This window comes from Neovison vison, chromosome 3 (assembly GCF_020171115.1).
Source record: "Neovison vison isolate M4711 chromosome 3, ASM_NN_V1, whole genome shotgun sequence".
NCBI lineage: Eukaryota > Metazoa > Chordata > Mammalia > Carnivora > Mustelidae > Neogale > Neogale vison.
Genome location: NC_058093.1, coordinates 14683585 through 14699462, shown reverse-complemented (window position 1 = coordinate 14699462; position 15878 = coordinate 14683585). Strand labels below are relative to the sequence as shown.

At 35.5% G+C, this 15878-nt stretch overlaps 1 protein-coding gene across 21 annotated transcripts in view; it reads right to left on the bottom strand.

Moving 5' to 3' along the window:
- Positions 1–15878, bottom strand: part of CARF (calcium responsive transcription factor) — a 106166-nt gene that overhangs the window by 76689 nt on the left and 13599 nt on the right. For 20 of the 21 annotated variants that reach the window (XR_006383766.1, XR_006383767.1, XR_006383764.1 and 17 more), the window contains 4 exons: positions 12669–12786; positions 10558–10776; positions 1789–1909; positions 580–709 (listed from right to left, as the gene is read on the bottom strand). Coding sequence is in view for 13 of the 21 variants with exons in the window: in XM_044241337.1 (XP_044097272.1) it covers positions 580–709; positions 1789–1909; positions 10558–10776; positions 12669–12746 (548 nt within the window). In the remaining 8 variants the exon portion in view is untranslated. Of the gene's footprint in view, positions 1–579; positions 710–1536; positions 1604–1788; positions 1910–10557; positions 10777–12668; positions 12787–15878 lie in introns of those variants that run through there. The other variant, XM_044241348.1, reaches the window with a different exon arrangement.

Here is a 15878-nt window from a genome sequence, read left to right as displayed (position 1 = left end):
TTAAATACATAAAAAGATGATGAACCATTAAACATTTTAGGAACTAGAATGGATATTTCTTTTTCTTTTTTTAGAATGGATATTTCTTTATTCTAAAACCTCTATTAGTGCCAGATGTTTTCAGATTGCTTCAAAAGACAACAGGCAAGTGTCACTGAGGAAAAGTAGCACATTAAACATTATAGCTTTTTTTAAAAAAATTTAAAGATTTTATTTATTTGACAGACAGATCACAAGTAGGCAGAGAGGCAGACAGGGGAGGGGGTGAGCACTCTCCCCACTGAGCAGACAGCCCGATGCAGAACTCGATCCCAGGACACCGGGATCATGACCTGAGCCGATGGCAGAGTCTTTATCCCACTGAACCACTCAGGCGCCCCTAGACATAGCTTCTAAAACAGTCTCCTAGTTGCCAAGATGTCATTTAAATAATTAAAGATATTTGACAATTTGATGATAGTTTATTCTGTTTCTTGAATTTCTAATCTTTTTTTAGTCAGCTCACTTTAGATATGATAATTTTAAAAAAGATTTCCATGATAATTTCAAAACATGAACTCCTCTTTCCCATGGACTCACCTGGCCACTGTCTTTTTGGGCAATGTGACCGATGCTTGTGGATGAAGACTGTAACTACTGGTATTATCTGCTAGAACATCCACTCTTACAGCTGGTAAATTTCTATCATTGGACTTCTCTTCAGAGACATCTTAACAGCAATAACAAGAACAATGCAACGTCAGTATCTTGAATAAGTCCGTGAGAATGTAACTAAGTAGAACTCATCGATTTGAAATACGAAAGGCAAGATAAAGATGCCAAAACTTATAAAGTTTTATTGAGAATTTCCCTAATAAATCTGTTTAGTTTCAAATTATAATACTGACTATTGAAATTACTATTGTAATTACATTTTTGAAGCTTATATTGAACAGCTAAGATATAAAAGTGATACAATTGTTATGTCAACAGCTTCATAATATAATAGGAAAGTAAAAAACTTTTTCATTTTTTAAAAAAAATTTTTAAAAATTCAACTAGCCAGCATATAATACATCATTAGTATCAGACTCTTTTTTTTCATTTTTATACCATGTTTTTCATTTTGTCTTCAAACTGTTTTTTCCCTTAAGTTTTAACTATTAACAAAGGCGAAGAACCATATCACTAAGGTAAAAATATCTATTCTAAATCATTAGCTATGAATGAACGATGAAACAGTGTAGCAATGGTATTAGATAGAAAAGGAAAAAAAGTAAAAGAAAAGAACTAACAGGAATATTATCAATAGGTTAAGAAAGAGTAAAAAAAAAAATGGGGAGCATGATTCTCCTTTCTGAGTCTGAAGGAAAAAAAGAAGAGCAAAGAGGATGAAAAAAAATAGTTAAATAAAAGAGTAATGAATCACATGGCTAACAACAATAGTGATAAAAATACAAATATAATAATTTCTCCAATAACTATTAGCACTATAATCTTGTTATTGTAGCTGTTATTACTGTTATTATAATTAAAAAGAATTTATTTTATGCTCACTGGTCATTTGGGAGGAAGCAAGAGTCAACCAGCTTCACAGAATTCCAAAATGAAATAGACAGCTAACCTAGACAGGAGTTGAAAAATGAACTTGAAATTTATTTGGGCTAAGAAACTTTTTCTAATTATTCAGTTCACAACCTTACCCAAAGAGATCGATTTTAACACGGACTTTCATGAGGTGATTTTCTGATATATATATATCTGTTCTTTAAAACATTCTTAAATCCCATATATCCCATGATTACTCACCCTGAGGACTATTCACATCCACAAGCTGCCCCTGAGGTACAATCACTTGTGCCATTCCTGTCTGTGTAGATGGAATTACACGCAGCACATGTCCATTTTCTGAGGGGTTGGCAACAATCATCTTGAACATTAAGAAAGAAATCAAATGCATAAGCCAACAATGCTTTAACAGAATTATTACTAAATAAATGATTAAAGACATGCCTATCTGTATGGTAGATACTATTATTTCCCTCATTTTGTAGATGAAAACACTGAGGTACTGTTTCGGAGCTGGTTAAGTGTTAAAGCTAGGATTCAAAACAGGTAGTTTGACTCTATGTCCTATGATCTTAACCACCTATGGTCTTAATCATTACACATGTATGAGGTCTAATTACTTAGTAATGTGAACAAGAATCTCACTGGACTTAATGTGTTTGCTTTTTTTCTACTTACTGTATTATATCCCTATGTGTTTGGATTCTTTGTGTGGTAGTCATTTGTTCTGTATTTTATGTCACTTTCATTCGTATCTCACATTGTATCTTGTTAGATGTCTAATTAAACAGAATTTATTTTTATATCTCTGAATTTTTATATATTCTGTCTTGGTCCATAAGGAATACCAAAGAATGCCCCAAAAGTCTGAAAATATTAAAAAAATTATGTTTATTATTTCCATTTTTTCCTTCACTTAACATTGAATCTATTACCTTAAATTTAGAGAACTGTCAACTAAAAGGGTGTCTGAAGCTGGGAAAAAAAAAATGATTTTGAGCCCAACATTTGAAAAACAAAACTAATATATTTTTTTAAAATTTATTTTTTCTCAGTGTTCAAAAATTCATTGTTTATGTACCACATCCAGTGCTCCATGCAATACGTGTCCTCCATTTGAAGACAAGTTTATCTTAAATTTCCAGACTTTTTGGACACCCTGTACACTTTATTACCTAACATATTACTCTTCTATTGACACAGTGTAACTGTTTTACCCAAGGTCTACCAGCCTCAATTCTTATTCAAGTAATTCTTTGTAATCATTCCAACACACTTACCAAGAGGGCCTTTTTTAAATTAAATTTTTAAAATTAACATATTTTATTTGCCCCAGGGGTACCAGTCTGTGAATCATAAGGCTTACACACTTCACAGCTCTGACCATAGTGCACACCCTCCCCAATGTCCATAACCCAAACACCCTCTCCATACCCCCTCCCCCAAGCAAGCCTGAGTTTGTTTTGTGACATTGAGTCTCTTATACTTTGTCTCCCTCCCGATCCCAGCTTGTTTCGTTTTTCCCTCCCCTACCCCTATACACCCCACGTTGCCTCTAAAATTCCTTATATCAGGGAGATCATATAATTGTCTTTCTCTGACTGACTTATTTTGCTCAGCATAATACCCTCTAGTTCCATTCATGTCATTGCAAATGGCAAGATGTCATTTCTTTTGATGGTTGCATAGTATTCCATTGTATATACATACCACATCTTTACCCATTCATCTGTTGATGGACATCTAGGTTCTTTCCATACTTTGGCGATGTGGACATTGCTGCTATAAACATTCGGGTGCACACGCCCCTTCGGATCACTACATTTGTATCTTTAGGATAAATACCCAGTAGTGCGATTGCTTCAACTTTTTGAGGAACCTCCATGCTGTTTTCCAGAATGGCTGCACCAGCTTGCATTCCCACCAACAGGGTAGGAGGGCTCCCCTTTCTTTGCATCCTTACCAGCATCTGTCGTTTTTTTGTTAATTTTAGCCATTCTAACTGGTGTGAGGTGGTATCTCATTGTAGTTTTGATTTGTATTTCCCTGATGCCGAGTGATGTGGAGCTCTTTTTCATGAGTCTGTTGGCCATCTGGACGTCTTCTTTGCAGAAGTGTCTATTCATATCCCCTGCCCATTTCTTGATTGGATTATTTGTTCTTTGACTGTTGAGTTTGATAAGTTCTTTATAGATTTTGGATACTAGCACTTTCTCTGATATGTCATTCCCGAATATCTTCTCCCATTCTGTCAGCTTCCTTTTGGTTTTGTTGACTGTTTCCTTTGCTGTGCAAAAGCTTATGATCTTGATGAAGATCCAATAGTTCATTTTTGCCCTTGCTTCCCTTGCCTTTGGCGATGTTTCTAGGAAGAAGTGGCTGTGGGTGAGGTCAAAGAGGTTGGTGCCCATGTTCTCCTTAAGGATTTTGATGGATTCCTTTCTCACACTGAGGTCTTTCATCCATTTTGGGTCTTATTTTCGTGCGTGGTGTAAGGAAATGGTCCAGTTTCATTTTTCTGCATGTGGCTGTCCAATTTTCCCAACACCATCTGTTGAAGAGACTGTCTTTTTTCCATTGGACATTCTTTCCTGCTTTGTCAAAGATTAGTGGATTATAGAGTTGAGGATCTATTTCTGGGCTCTCTATTCTGTTCCATTGATCTATGTGTCTGTTTTTGTGCCAGTACCATACTGTCTTGATGATGACAGCTTTGTAATAGAGCTTGAAGTCTGGAATTGTGATGCCACCAACTTTAGCTTTATTTTTCAACATTTCTCTGGCTATTCAAGGTCTTTTCTGGTTCCATATAAGGTTTATTTGTTTCATTTTTTTGAAAAAAAAAAAAGGGTAGTATTTTGATAGGGATTGCATTATATGTGTAGGTTACATTAGTTAGCATAGAAATTTGCACAATATTTGTGCTTCCAATCCATAAGCATGGAACATTTTTCCATTTCTTTGTGTCTTCCTCAATTTTTTTTTTTAAAGATTTTATTTATTTATTTGACAGAGAGAGATCACAAGTAGGCAGAGAGGCAGGCAGAGAGAGGAGGAAGCAGGCTCCTTGCCGAGCAGAGAGCCCGATGCGGGACTCGATCCCAGGACCCCGAGATCATGACCTGAGCCGAAGGCAGCGGCTTAACCCACTGAGCCACCCAGGCGCCCCTCTTCCTCAATTTCTTTCATGAGTACTTAATAGTTTTCTGAGTACAGATTCTTTGCATCTTTGGTTAGGTTTATTCCTAGGTATTTTACGGTTTGGGGTGCAATTGTAAATGGGATGAACTCCTTCATTTCTCTTTCTTTTGTCTTGTTGGTGAATAGAAATGCAACTGATTTCTGTGCATAGATTTTATATCCTAACACTTTACTGAATTCTTGTACAAGTTCTAGCAGATTTGGAGTGCAGTCTTTTGGGTTTTCCACATAAAGTATCATATCATCTGCAAAGAGTGATAGTTTGACTTCTACTTTGCTAATTTGGGTGCCTTTAATTTCTTTTTGTTGTCTGATTGCTGAGGGTAGGATTCCTAGTACTATGTTGAATAGCAGTGGTGATAGCGGACATCCCTGCTGTGTTCTTGACCTTAGCAGAAAAGCTCTCAGTTTTTCTCCATTGAGAATGATATTCATGGTGGGTTTTTCATAGATGGTTTTGAAGATATTGAGGTATGTACCCTCTGTCCCTATACTTTGAAGAGTTTTGATCTAGAAATGATGCTGTACTTTGTCAAATGCTTTTTCTGCATCTACTGAGAATATCATATGGTTCTTTCCTTTCTTTTCTTAATGTACTGTATCACATTGATTGATTTGCGAATGCTGAACCAACCTTGCAGCCCTGGAATAAATCCCTCTTGGTTGTGGCGAATAATCCTTTCAATGTACTATTGGATCCTACTGGCCAGTATTTTGGTGAGAATTTTTACATCTGTATTCGTCTAGGATATTGGTCTGTAATTCTTTTTGATGGGGTCTCTGTCTGGTTTTGGGATCAAGGTAATGTGGCCTCATAAAATGAGTTTGGAAGTTTTCCTTCCATCTCCAGTTTCAGGAGAATAGGTATTATTTCTTCTTTAAATGTTTGGTAGAATTCCCCTGGGAAACCATTTGGCCCTACACTCTTGTTTGTTGGGAGATTTTTGATGACTGTTTCAATCTCCTTACTGATTATGGGTCTGTTTCTTCCTGGTTCAGTTTTGGCAGTTTATGTATCTCTATGAATGCAGCCATTTCTTCCAGATTGTCAGACTTGCTGGTGTACAGTTGCTCATAATATGTTCCTACACTTGTTTGTATTTCTTTGGTGTTGGTTGTCATCTCTCCTCTTTAATTCATGATTTTATTTATTTGGGTCCTTTCTCTTTTCTTTTTGATAAGTTTGGCCAGGGGTTTAACAATCTTATTAATTCTTTCAAAGAACAAGCTCCTAGTTTCATTGATCTGTTCTCTCATTCTTTCAGTTTCTATTTCACTGATTTCTGCTCTGATCTTTATTATTTCTCTTCTCCTGCTGGGTTTAGGCTTTCTTTGCTGTTCTTTCTCCAGCTCCTTTGGGTACAGGGTTAGGTTGTGTACCTGAGACCTTTCTTGTTTCTTGAGAAAGACTTGTATGGTTATATACTTTCTTCTCAGGACCAACTTTGCTGTGTCCCACAGATTTTGAACAGCTGTGTTTTCATTATCATTTGTTTCCATGAATTTTTTCAATTCTTCTTTAATTTCCTGGTTGACCCATTCATTCTTTAGAAGGATGCTCTTTAGTCTCCATGTATTTGAGTTCTTTCCAACTTTCCTCTTGTGATTGAGTTCTAGTTTCAGAGCACCACGGTCTGAGAATATGCAGGGAATGATTCCTCTTTCGGTACCAGTTGAGACCTGCTTCGTGACCCAGGATGTGATCTATTCTGGAGAATGTTCCATGAGCACCAGAAAAGAATGTGTATTGTTGCTTTGGGATGGAATGCTCTGAATATATCTGTGATGTCCATCTGGTCCAGTGTGTCATTTAAGGTCTTTATTCCCTTGTTGATCTTTTGCTTAGATGATCTGTCCATTTCAGTGAGGGAGGTGTTAAAATCCCCTACTATTATTGTATTATTGTCAAGTGTTTCTTTAATTTTGTTATTAATTGGTTTATATAGTTGGCTGCTCCCATTTTAGGGGAACAGACATTTAAAATTGTTAGCTCTTCTTGTTGGACAGACCCTTTGAGTATGATTTAGCAGATTCAATTATTTTGAGTATGATACCATTGTATGTTACAGACTTCTTGCCCCAAGCTGCTTTCAGGATTTTCTTTTTGTCACTAAGACTTGTTAAGTGTTACTATTAGATGACGGGGTATGGACCTACTCTTATTGATTTTGAGGAGGGGGGCGTTCTCTGTGCCTCCTGGATATTGATGCTTGCTCCCTTTGCCATATTAGGGAAATTCTGTTATAGTCCACTCCAATATACATTCTGGCCCCTCTCTCTTTCTTCTTCTTCTGGAATCCCAATTCTTCTAATATTGTTTCGTCTTACGGTATCACTTATCTCTCAATTCTTCCCTCATGGTCCAGTAGTTGTCTCTCTTTTGCTCAGCTTCTTTATTCTCTGTCATTTGGTCTTCTATATCACTAATTTTCTCTTTTGCCTCATTTATCCTAACAGTAAGAGCCTCCATTTTTTATTGCACCTAATTAATAGCTTTTTTGATCTCAGCTTGGTTAGATTTTAATTCTGTTATTTCTCCAGAAAGGGCTTTTATTTCTCCAGACAGGGTTTCTCTAATATCTTCCATGCCTGTTTGGAGCCCAGGTAACACCTCGAGAATCATCATTCTGACCTCTCGATCTGACATTTTACCAATGTCCATACTGATTAGGTCCCTAGCCTTTGGTACTGCCTCTTGTTCTTTTTTTGTTTGTGGTGAGTTTTTCCCGCCTTTTCATTTTACCCAGAGAAGAAAATATGAAGGAGTGAATGAAACACTAAAAGGGTGGCAAAGACCCCAGAAAAATGTATGCTAACCAAATCAGAAGAGACCCCAAATAGGGGAAGAAGAAAAGGGGTAAAAAGAAATTTATTTAAAAAAAAAATTTTTTTTAAATATATGGTAGACTGGTGAATAGAACAGAGCCACCCACTTGATTTTGGGTGTATTTTGGTCTCTTAAAAGAAACTACCTCCCAAAATTTTTAAAGAAAGAAAAACTTATATATATACACCAAAATAAGAACAAACATGAGAAGGAACGGAATATAACTGTAAAGATGAAAATTAAAAAAGAATTCTAAACAAAGAATTGATAAGATAAGTTGGTTGGAAAAAGAAAGAGGAGAGAATTTGCTCAGGCTGGAGACCATATCAAAGCCCTATCCTATATTTTGGGTATATTTTGATCTATTGGAAGAAACTATATCCCAAAATTTTTGTATAAGAAAAAACCTTTTATGTATACAAAAAATAAAGTTAGATACTATGAAGGATAAAATATGACTACAATAATGAATGTTTAAAAAGTTTTTTTTAAAGAAAGTATTGTTAAGATAAACTAATTAAAAAACCTTAAAAGAGGAAAGAGGAAACGTTAAATAAAATTAGAATAAGAAAAAAATAAAATAAAATAAATTTAATTAACTTTGCAAGACTAAAGAATCATGAGGTGAAAGCCATGAATTCCATGCTTTGCTTTCTCTTCCTCTGGAATTCCACTGTCCTCCTTGATCAGTGAGCTTGGTCTTGGCTGGATGTTCTTGCTGATCTTCTGGGGTGATTCTCAAATGTCTTTGCCCGAGGTGGAATTGCACTGCCCTTGCCAGGGGCCGGCTAAGTATTCTACTGTTTGCTCTCAGGAGCTCTTTTGTTCCCTAAACACTTTCTGTAGAGCCCTGGAGGACAGGAATGAAAAATGGCAGCCTCCCATTCTCCAGCCTGGAGGTAAGACAGCCTTTCTGTTTTATAAAACATGATGAAAACATTACTGATGCGTGACAGAGACTGCAGCTCTAGTTTTAAGAGGGTCATTGGAAAAATTTTTAATTGAAAAAAAATTAAATTTGAAAAAAATTTCAATGAAATAGATGCTTTAGGGACAATTACTGTAAACATTTCTCAGAAATTAAGACTAGTAATTGTTTCCCTCCCCCAAAGTTTATCAAGTTTCTTAAGATAAAAATACCTTGCCCTAACTCTTATCACTTCATCATGAAAAAGTAACTGTAAACTCTGATGACAATAATTGCTTGATGTTTGTTGAATGCATACTAAATGGCAAGACTTTACATGCATTATTGTATTTATTCCCTATCATATGTAAATGAAGTATATACATTTTATACTTGAGGATACTGTCATAAGAGGTTACACAACTCATGCAAGATAGGGTGGTGAGTTGAAATTCGAACCCAAATTCAAACAACTATTCTGTACTGCTTCCCATTATCTGATGATTTTACTTAACCTAAAAGAAGACAAAAACAATACAAGAAATACTGCTGGGCTCAAAAGGCAACAGTAATAACATGGTTTTTAAATTCCTTTCTCTTTAAATAAGATCAAATACTTGTAAAAAAATATTCCATTCATTCTTAGAAAATAAATCTACTAAATCCAAATAAAACACATATACTTATAATTTATTTACTCATATGAAAATTTCATAATTAAGAAAGATCTGTGGAGTATCTCTAACTTTTGGAAATATGTTTCTTATGTAGAGTGGAGGAGAGCCTCCTCCACTTTCCCCTTCCTTAGGTTTCTCCTCTCATAGCTTCCTTCTACCTGGTACCTAGAAAACTATTTTCAGTTCATGTAATTTGATAACGGTGACAATAATATTACTTTTCCTATTTTAAAAGAAAGTTACTTTTAATCTTCGCTATGAAATCAAAGTTTTGAAAAGTCACCTGTTGCAATGCATTCTATTTGAGGCAGACCATGAACATTATCAGAAAACCTTGACTAATAAGTAGTCATATTTACTGGGCTCTTTGTGTACTGTACGATATATCTGATAAATCCAAAAATGCCATCCCTGCTTCATTTTAAAACCTCTTCATTTGTTGCAGATTCACCCACTACAGAATCTTTACTACTTCCTTGATAAGTTCTACATCAAAAAAATCACATTAAAAAAAATTTTTTTTTAAAAAAAAGCTCCATAAGGTGAGAGATTTTGAAAATGGGAAAGACCATGCATGTATAGGGGCAGGGTTTTTTTTTAAGCATCACTATACTTCTGCTCAGTTTTGCTTTGAATCTAAAATTGCTCTTGGGGTGCCTGGGTGGCTCAGTGGTTAAAGCCTCTGCCTTCGGCTCAGGTCATGATTTCAGGGTCCTGGGATCTAGCCCTGCATCCAGGGAGCCTGCTTCCTCCTCTCTTTCTGCCTGACTCTCTGCCTGCTTGTGCTCTCTCTCTCTCTCTGACAAATAAATAAATAAATTAAAATCTTTATAAATGACTATTAATACACATTTCTTCTACTCAATCTTGGCCATGAATACTTCAGAAACAATTTAAAGCAGCATTTTCACCTTTTATGCACTGTTACTTACATGACACATACGTATCTACATCAGCGAAGCTATGTCTAATTGCCAGTATACCACTGCTATTTCCACTGTTTTCTTTTGCTTCAAGAAGGCATACCAACCTGTGGCATGCAAGTTAGTGACTGAGAGATGGATAAAGCAATAACCTTGAGTTCAGTCAAATGCATACACAAAAATAAATGTAAGTTACATGTAAACTCTGGCACTAGTCACATATTATGATACATTTCCAACTGATCTCAAAGTAACAGTGTACCTAGACCTAGTGACTGGGAAGTAGTTTAACATTCTATTAGTAATCCTAAAATGAAATCTTTTAAAATCTTCAGGTAACATAGAAATGAACGTCATGGAAACAGTATTTTCAAAGCAACGCAAGTCAACAGTTTCAAGAAATTAAGGTCATCTAGTAAGGTTAATACATTTTGCTAAATAGCATAAAACTGATTATTTATAAAATACACTCACCATTTGTGCATTAGAATCCCCCAATGACTGGAGTTCATATTGAATAGGTTGCTTATTTTGGTCCACTAGATGGAATTGTTCTGCAGAAAGAGTCTGTGTCTGCCCTGGTATATTCTGTGACGTGAGTGAATTATCTGCTTCATGAGAGACGATGGGTAAAACTCTAGGAGAACCATTCTGTCCAAAGCAAGGATCCCTGGAGTCCATGCAGGTTAGATGCTTTTGTAAGGAAAAAAAAAAAAAAAAAGCACTAAGGGTGTTTGTAAAATATAATGTCACAATTTGTATCTTTTAAATTAAAAAAAAAAAATTCTTTTTTAAGGTTTTAAGTAATCTCTACACCCAACATGGGACTCAAACTCACAACCCCAAGAGTATCAGGCTCTATCGATTGAACCAGCCCGGAGCCTGTAATGTTATAATAAAAAAAAAAAAAACCAAAAAAAAAAAAAAAAGAATGTTTTTTAACCACTGTGGAAACAGTATGGAGGTTCCTCAAAAAATTAAAAATATAACTACCTTATGATCCAGTAATCACATTACTGGGTATTTATCCAAAAATACAAAAACATTAATTCAAAGGGATACATGAACCCGTATGTTTTTACAGCAGCATTATTTACAATAACCAAATTATGGAAACAGCTTAAGTATCCAATGATTGATGAATGGATGTGGTATGAATTGATGAAGATGTGGAATAAGACACAATGGAATATTATTCAGCCATAAAAAAAAGAATGACATCTTGCCATGTGCAACAACATGGATGGAGCTAGAAAGTATAATGCTAAGTGAAGTCAGTCAAAGAAAGAGAAATACCATATGATGTCACTCATATATGGAATTTAAGAAACAAGCAAATGAGGAAAGGGATAAAGAGAAAGAGAAATCAAGAAACAGACTATTAATAAAAGAGAACATACTGATGATTACTAGAACAGGGGGTGGGGAGGTGGGGTGGACAGGTTAAATAGGAGATGGGGATTAAGGAATGTACTTGTTTTGGGGGATTTTTTGGGTTTTTGTTTGTTTTTACGATTTTTAAATTTTTGTTTTTATACTTTGTTAAAGTAGGTTCCATGGCCAATGCAGGGCCCAAACTAACAACCCTGAGATCAAGACCTGAGCTGAGATGAACAGTCAGATGCCCAACCTTAGACTGAGCCACCCAGGCACCCAGGAGTGCACTTGTGATGAGCACTTGGTGATGTATAAAACAGTTGAACCAATATATTATATACCTGAAACTAATATAATATGTTAATTATCTGGAATTTAAAGTAAAATAAATAGAAAGTTATAATAAAAATGGAAAGATTCATTTCTCAGTTAATTATTCACTTCATTTTTCACAAGAGTTGTCAATTCACACAGACTGATATAGACAGAAAGCTGTTCTAAACTGAAATTGTTGATTTTTATATTTTATTTCAATCGTACTGAAATAAAATTGTCCATGGGAACACATCCTGAAATCATGATATATAATTCAAAACACAGATTTTTCTTTATATATAGATTTTTAAGAACATAGAATTTTTATAATAGAGCTTTTAAGTAAAAGCTGTACTTTCGGTGCACCTGGGTGACTCAGTGGGTTAAGCATCTGCCTTCAGCTCAGGTCATGATCTCAGGGTCCTGAGATCAAGCCCTGCATCGGGCTCTCTGCTCAGTAGGGAACCTGCTTTCCTCTCTCTGCCAACTTGTGATCTCTGTCATATTAAAAAAAAAAAAAAAAAGCTTTACTTATAAGTAAAGCTCTATATTATAAAGTTAAGTGTATGATAGAATTGTGGATAAGTTGTAACATTCTTGAATAAAATTAAATATAATACTATTTCTTATACATTAAAAAGTTATTAAATGGGGGCACCTGGGTGGCTCAGCTGGTTAAGCATCTGCCTTTGGATCAGATCATGATCCTAGGATCCGGGGATCAAGCCCCACATAGGGCTCCCTGTGCAGCAGGGAGCCTGCTTCTCTCTCTCTCTCTCTCTCTGCCTGCCACTTTCCATGCTTGCATTATCCATCAAATAAATAAATAAAATCTTAAAAAAATATAGAAGTTGTTAAATGGTATGGAAAAAAGTTCCCAGTTAAATTCCTACCTCATATACTTGAGAATCTGTTTTTGATTCTTCAGAATCATTATGGTTGACTCTTAGGGAATCGTTAGATTGTTCCATGCTGGTATATTCAATTCCATTTTCTTCTATTAGTTAAGAGCTGAAAAAAATGTAAGTATCTGATTAAAGCACTTAACATTTTTATGGTATGTTTGTCTTAAATAAATTTCACATTTCTCCTACTGTGTTAACCCATACTATTCAGGTTAAATAATTTCCATTCTATAGATTAAGAAAATAAACACTTTTGTTAAATGACTTGCCAAGTCACCAGAATACATTCAGGCCATAACAAAGATTACCATTATGTAGTTTGTTCATCTTACCCTTGATTAAACTCATATACTGGTTAATTAAAATTGTTGTTACGGGACAAGTACTTTTCACCCTTTCAAATACTTCTAAAATTCTCATTTTATAAAGATTTAATGCAAATAAAGGTTCTTATGAGTTGAGCACATACTATTGTAGCATTAGATAATTTTAGAAAAGATGTTTTGGTGTAGACAGATTATATACAAACAGATCTTACCATAATGCACATCATACCACTAATACTGGGTTGAGAAACTTTGAAAATGAATAAATATGTATTCCAAAAGTTTGAGCCACTTAGGCTTGGTACAGTGGTTAGTTCTAGTGGTGACCTGGCTTTACACACACACCCATACACACACACACACAGACACACACACACACTGCCCCCTTGGGATATTTGGCAATGTTTGGAAATATTTTTGTTTGTCAAAAATGAGAGAAGAGGGCGCCTGGGTGGCTCAGTGGGTTAAGCTGCTGCCTTTGGCTCAGGTCATGATCTCAGGGTCCTGGGATCGAGCCCCGCATCGGGCTCTCTGCTCAGCAGGGAGCCTGCTTCCTCCTCTCTCTCTGCCTGCCTCTCTGCCTACGTGTGATCTCTGTCTGTCAAAAAAATAAATAAAATCTCTAAAAATACATACATATTTCAAATATAAATTGTAATAGGTTAAAAATCAGTCTTATTTTTAATATATAACTTTAAAGTATCTTAAAGTTGTTTCTCTTTTAAGATTTTAAATTATCACTTGTATGCTAATTCATTACAAAATTCCCAAAAACCTATAGGTCCCTCTCGGGTTAAGGGCAATTTTATTTTATAATGTTCTGGTTCTGTTCCATTTTGAATTTTTTACATATATAAAGCTTAGGAATAACATGTTTTATATATAGTTTAAAAAACAGAAATTTCCACTAATGGCAATATGGTAGATTAGGTTAATATAGAAGGCTCTCTTGCTAGGAAACGAAAAAAAGAAAGTGGTCTAAAAATACTTTGTGACTAGGAGCTGTTACAGGATGTAACAAAAATCAAGGGCCACTCCCTGCTTCTATGTTCCCTCCCCCACAAAAAAAAAAAAAAAAAAGATAAAAGAAAAAAGAAAAGCAAAAACTGTGAGCCAAAACCCAAGTGGAAAGCACAAGCAAAGAGAAAAATTTCTGCAACAGCAGTACTAACACACAAGTTTTAAGGCTGGGAAAGTGGGGTGTGGATAAGTAGCTTAGGGGAGGGGAAATTAAAATTCCCAAGATAAGACTAGGAACCTGAAAGATCTTGAGACAATAGTTTAGCCCAGCTTTTGGTAAGACCAAACAGAGCTATTATTTGGAGGAACCCAAACCCAATTAAGGCATTAGTTTCCTTTGATATCGAGATTCAATATAAGCTTATAATCAGAATGCCAAAAAGGAAATAAACCTTCAAAAGAAAGAGTCAGCAAAGTTAGACACCTCCTTAAACTTCAAATATTGGAACCATCTGACAGTGAATATAAAATAAACATTTTAAACACAAAGAAATAAACTGAAATAAACTGAATGAATAACAGGAATAAGCAAGCAACAAGACTGAAAAGTTTAATCTGAAAGAGAACTAAACAGAACTTTCAGAAATTTAAAAAAAAAAAAAAAATGGGGCGCCTGGGTGGCTCAGTGGGTTAAGCCACTGCCTTCGGCTCAGGTCATGATCTCAGGGTCCTGGGATCAAGTCCCGCATCGGGCTCTCTGCTCAGCAGGGAGCCTGCTTCCTCCTCTCTCTCTCTGCCCACCTCTCTGCCTACTTGTGATCTCTCTCTGTCAAATAAATAAATAAAATCTTTAAAAAAAAAAAAAAGTAAGTCAATGGATTAATTAAATAGAATAAATTTGGAAGAAAGAACTATTAAATTAGAAGCCATATTTTTAAAAATTACCCAGAATTCATCACAGGAAAAACAGAAGATAAAAAACATGAAGAGACTTAAACAAAATAGAAAAAGTATAAAATACTTATAATTGGAATCTCAGAAGAATAGAAAAGAAATAGAAAAAACGGCTGGCTGACAGTACTTGAGGAGATAGTAGCTAACAATTTTTCAACACTGAATCCACAGATAAAGTACAAAATGTACCAAAATTAATCAAAAGAAATCTATACCCAATGTAGTAGAAGTACAAAATTCTAAAAAGAAAAGAAAATATAAAGTGAAGCAAGAGAGATAAGATCACCCATGGGGTAATGATATTAGATATACAGCAGACTACTCAATAGCAACACTGGCAGAAGTCATGTTAAAAAAAAGAAAATTAATTCTCAGCATATGATTATATAAGCTCAAAATGATTTCTTTCACAAAGCAGGGTGAGAGGAAAATATTTTAAGATTTTAAAAAACTGAGGGGTGCCTGGGTGGCTCAGTCAGTTAAGTGTCTACCTTCAGTTCAGGTCATGTTCCCAGTGGGATCGACCCCACACTGGGCTCCCTGCTTAGAAAGAAGCAAGCTTCTCTCCCTTCCTCTGCTGCTCTCCCTGCTTCTGCGCTCTCTCTCTCTCTCTCTCTCTTTCAGATAAATAAATAAAATCTTTAAAAAGAAAAAGTTTATTTTTTTTAAAGATTTTATTTATTTATTTGTCAGAGAGAGAGAGAACAAGAGCGAGCACAGGCAGACAAGAGTGGAAGGCAGAGTCAGAGGGAGAAGCAGGCTCCCTGCGGAGCAAGGAGCCCAATGTGGGACTCGACCCCAGGACGCCGGGATCATGACCTGAGCCGAAGGCAGCTGCTTAACCAACTGAGCCACCCAGGCGTCCCTAAAAAGAAAAAGTTTTTAAAAAACTGAAAGTTTACAATGACTAGATCCTACAGAAATTTCTAAAGAATGCAGAGAATAAAAATGATACCAG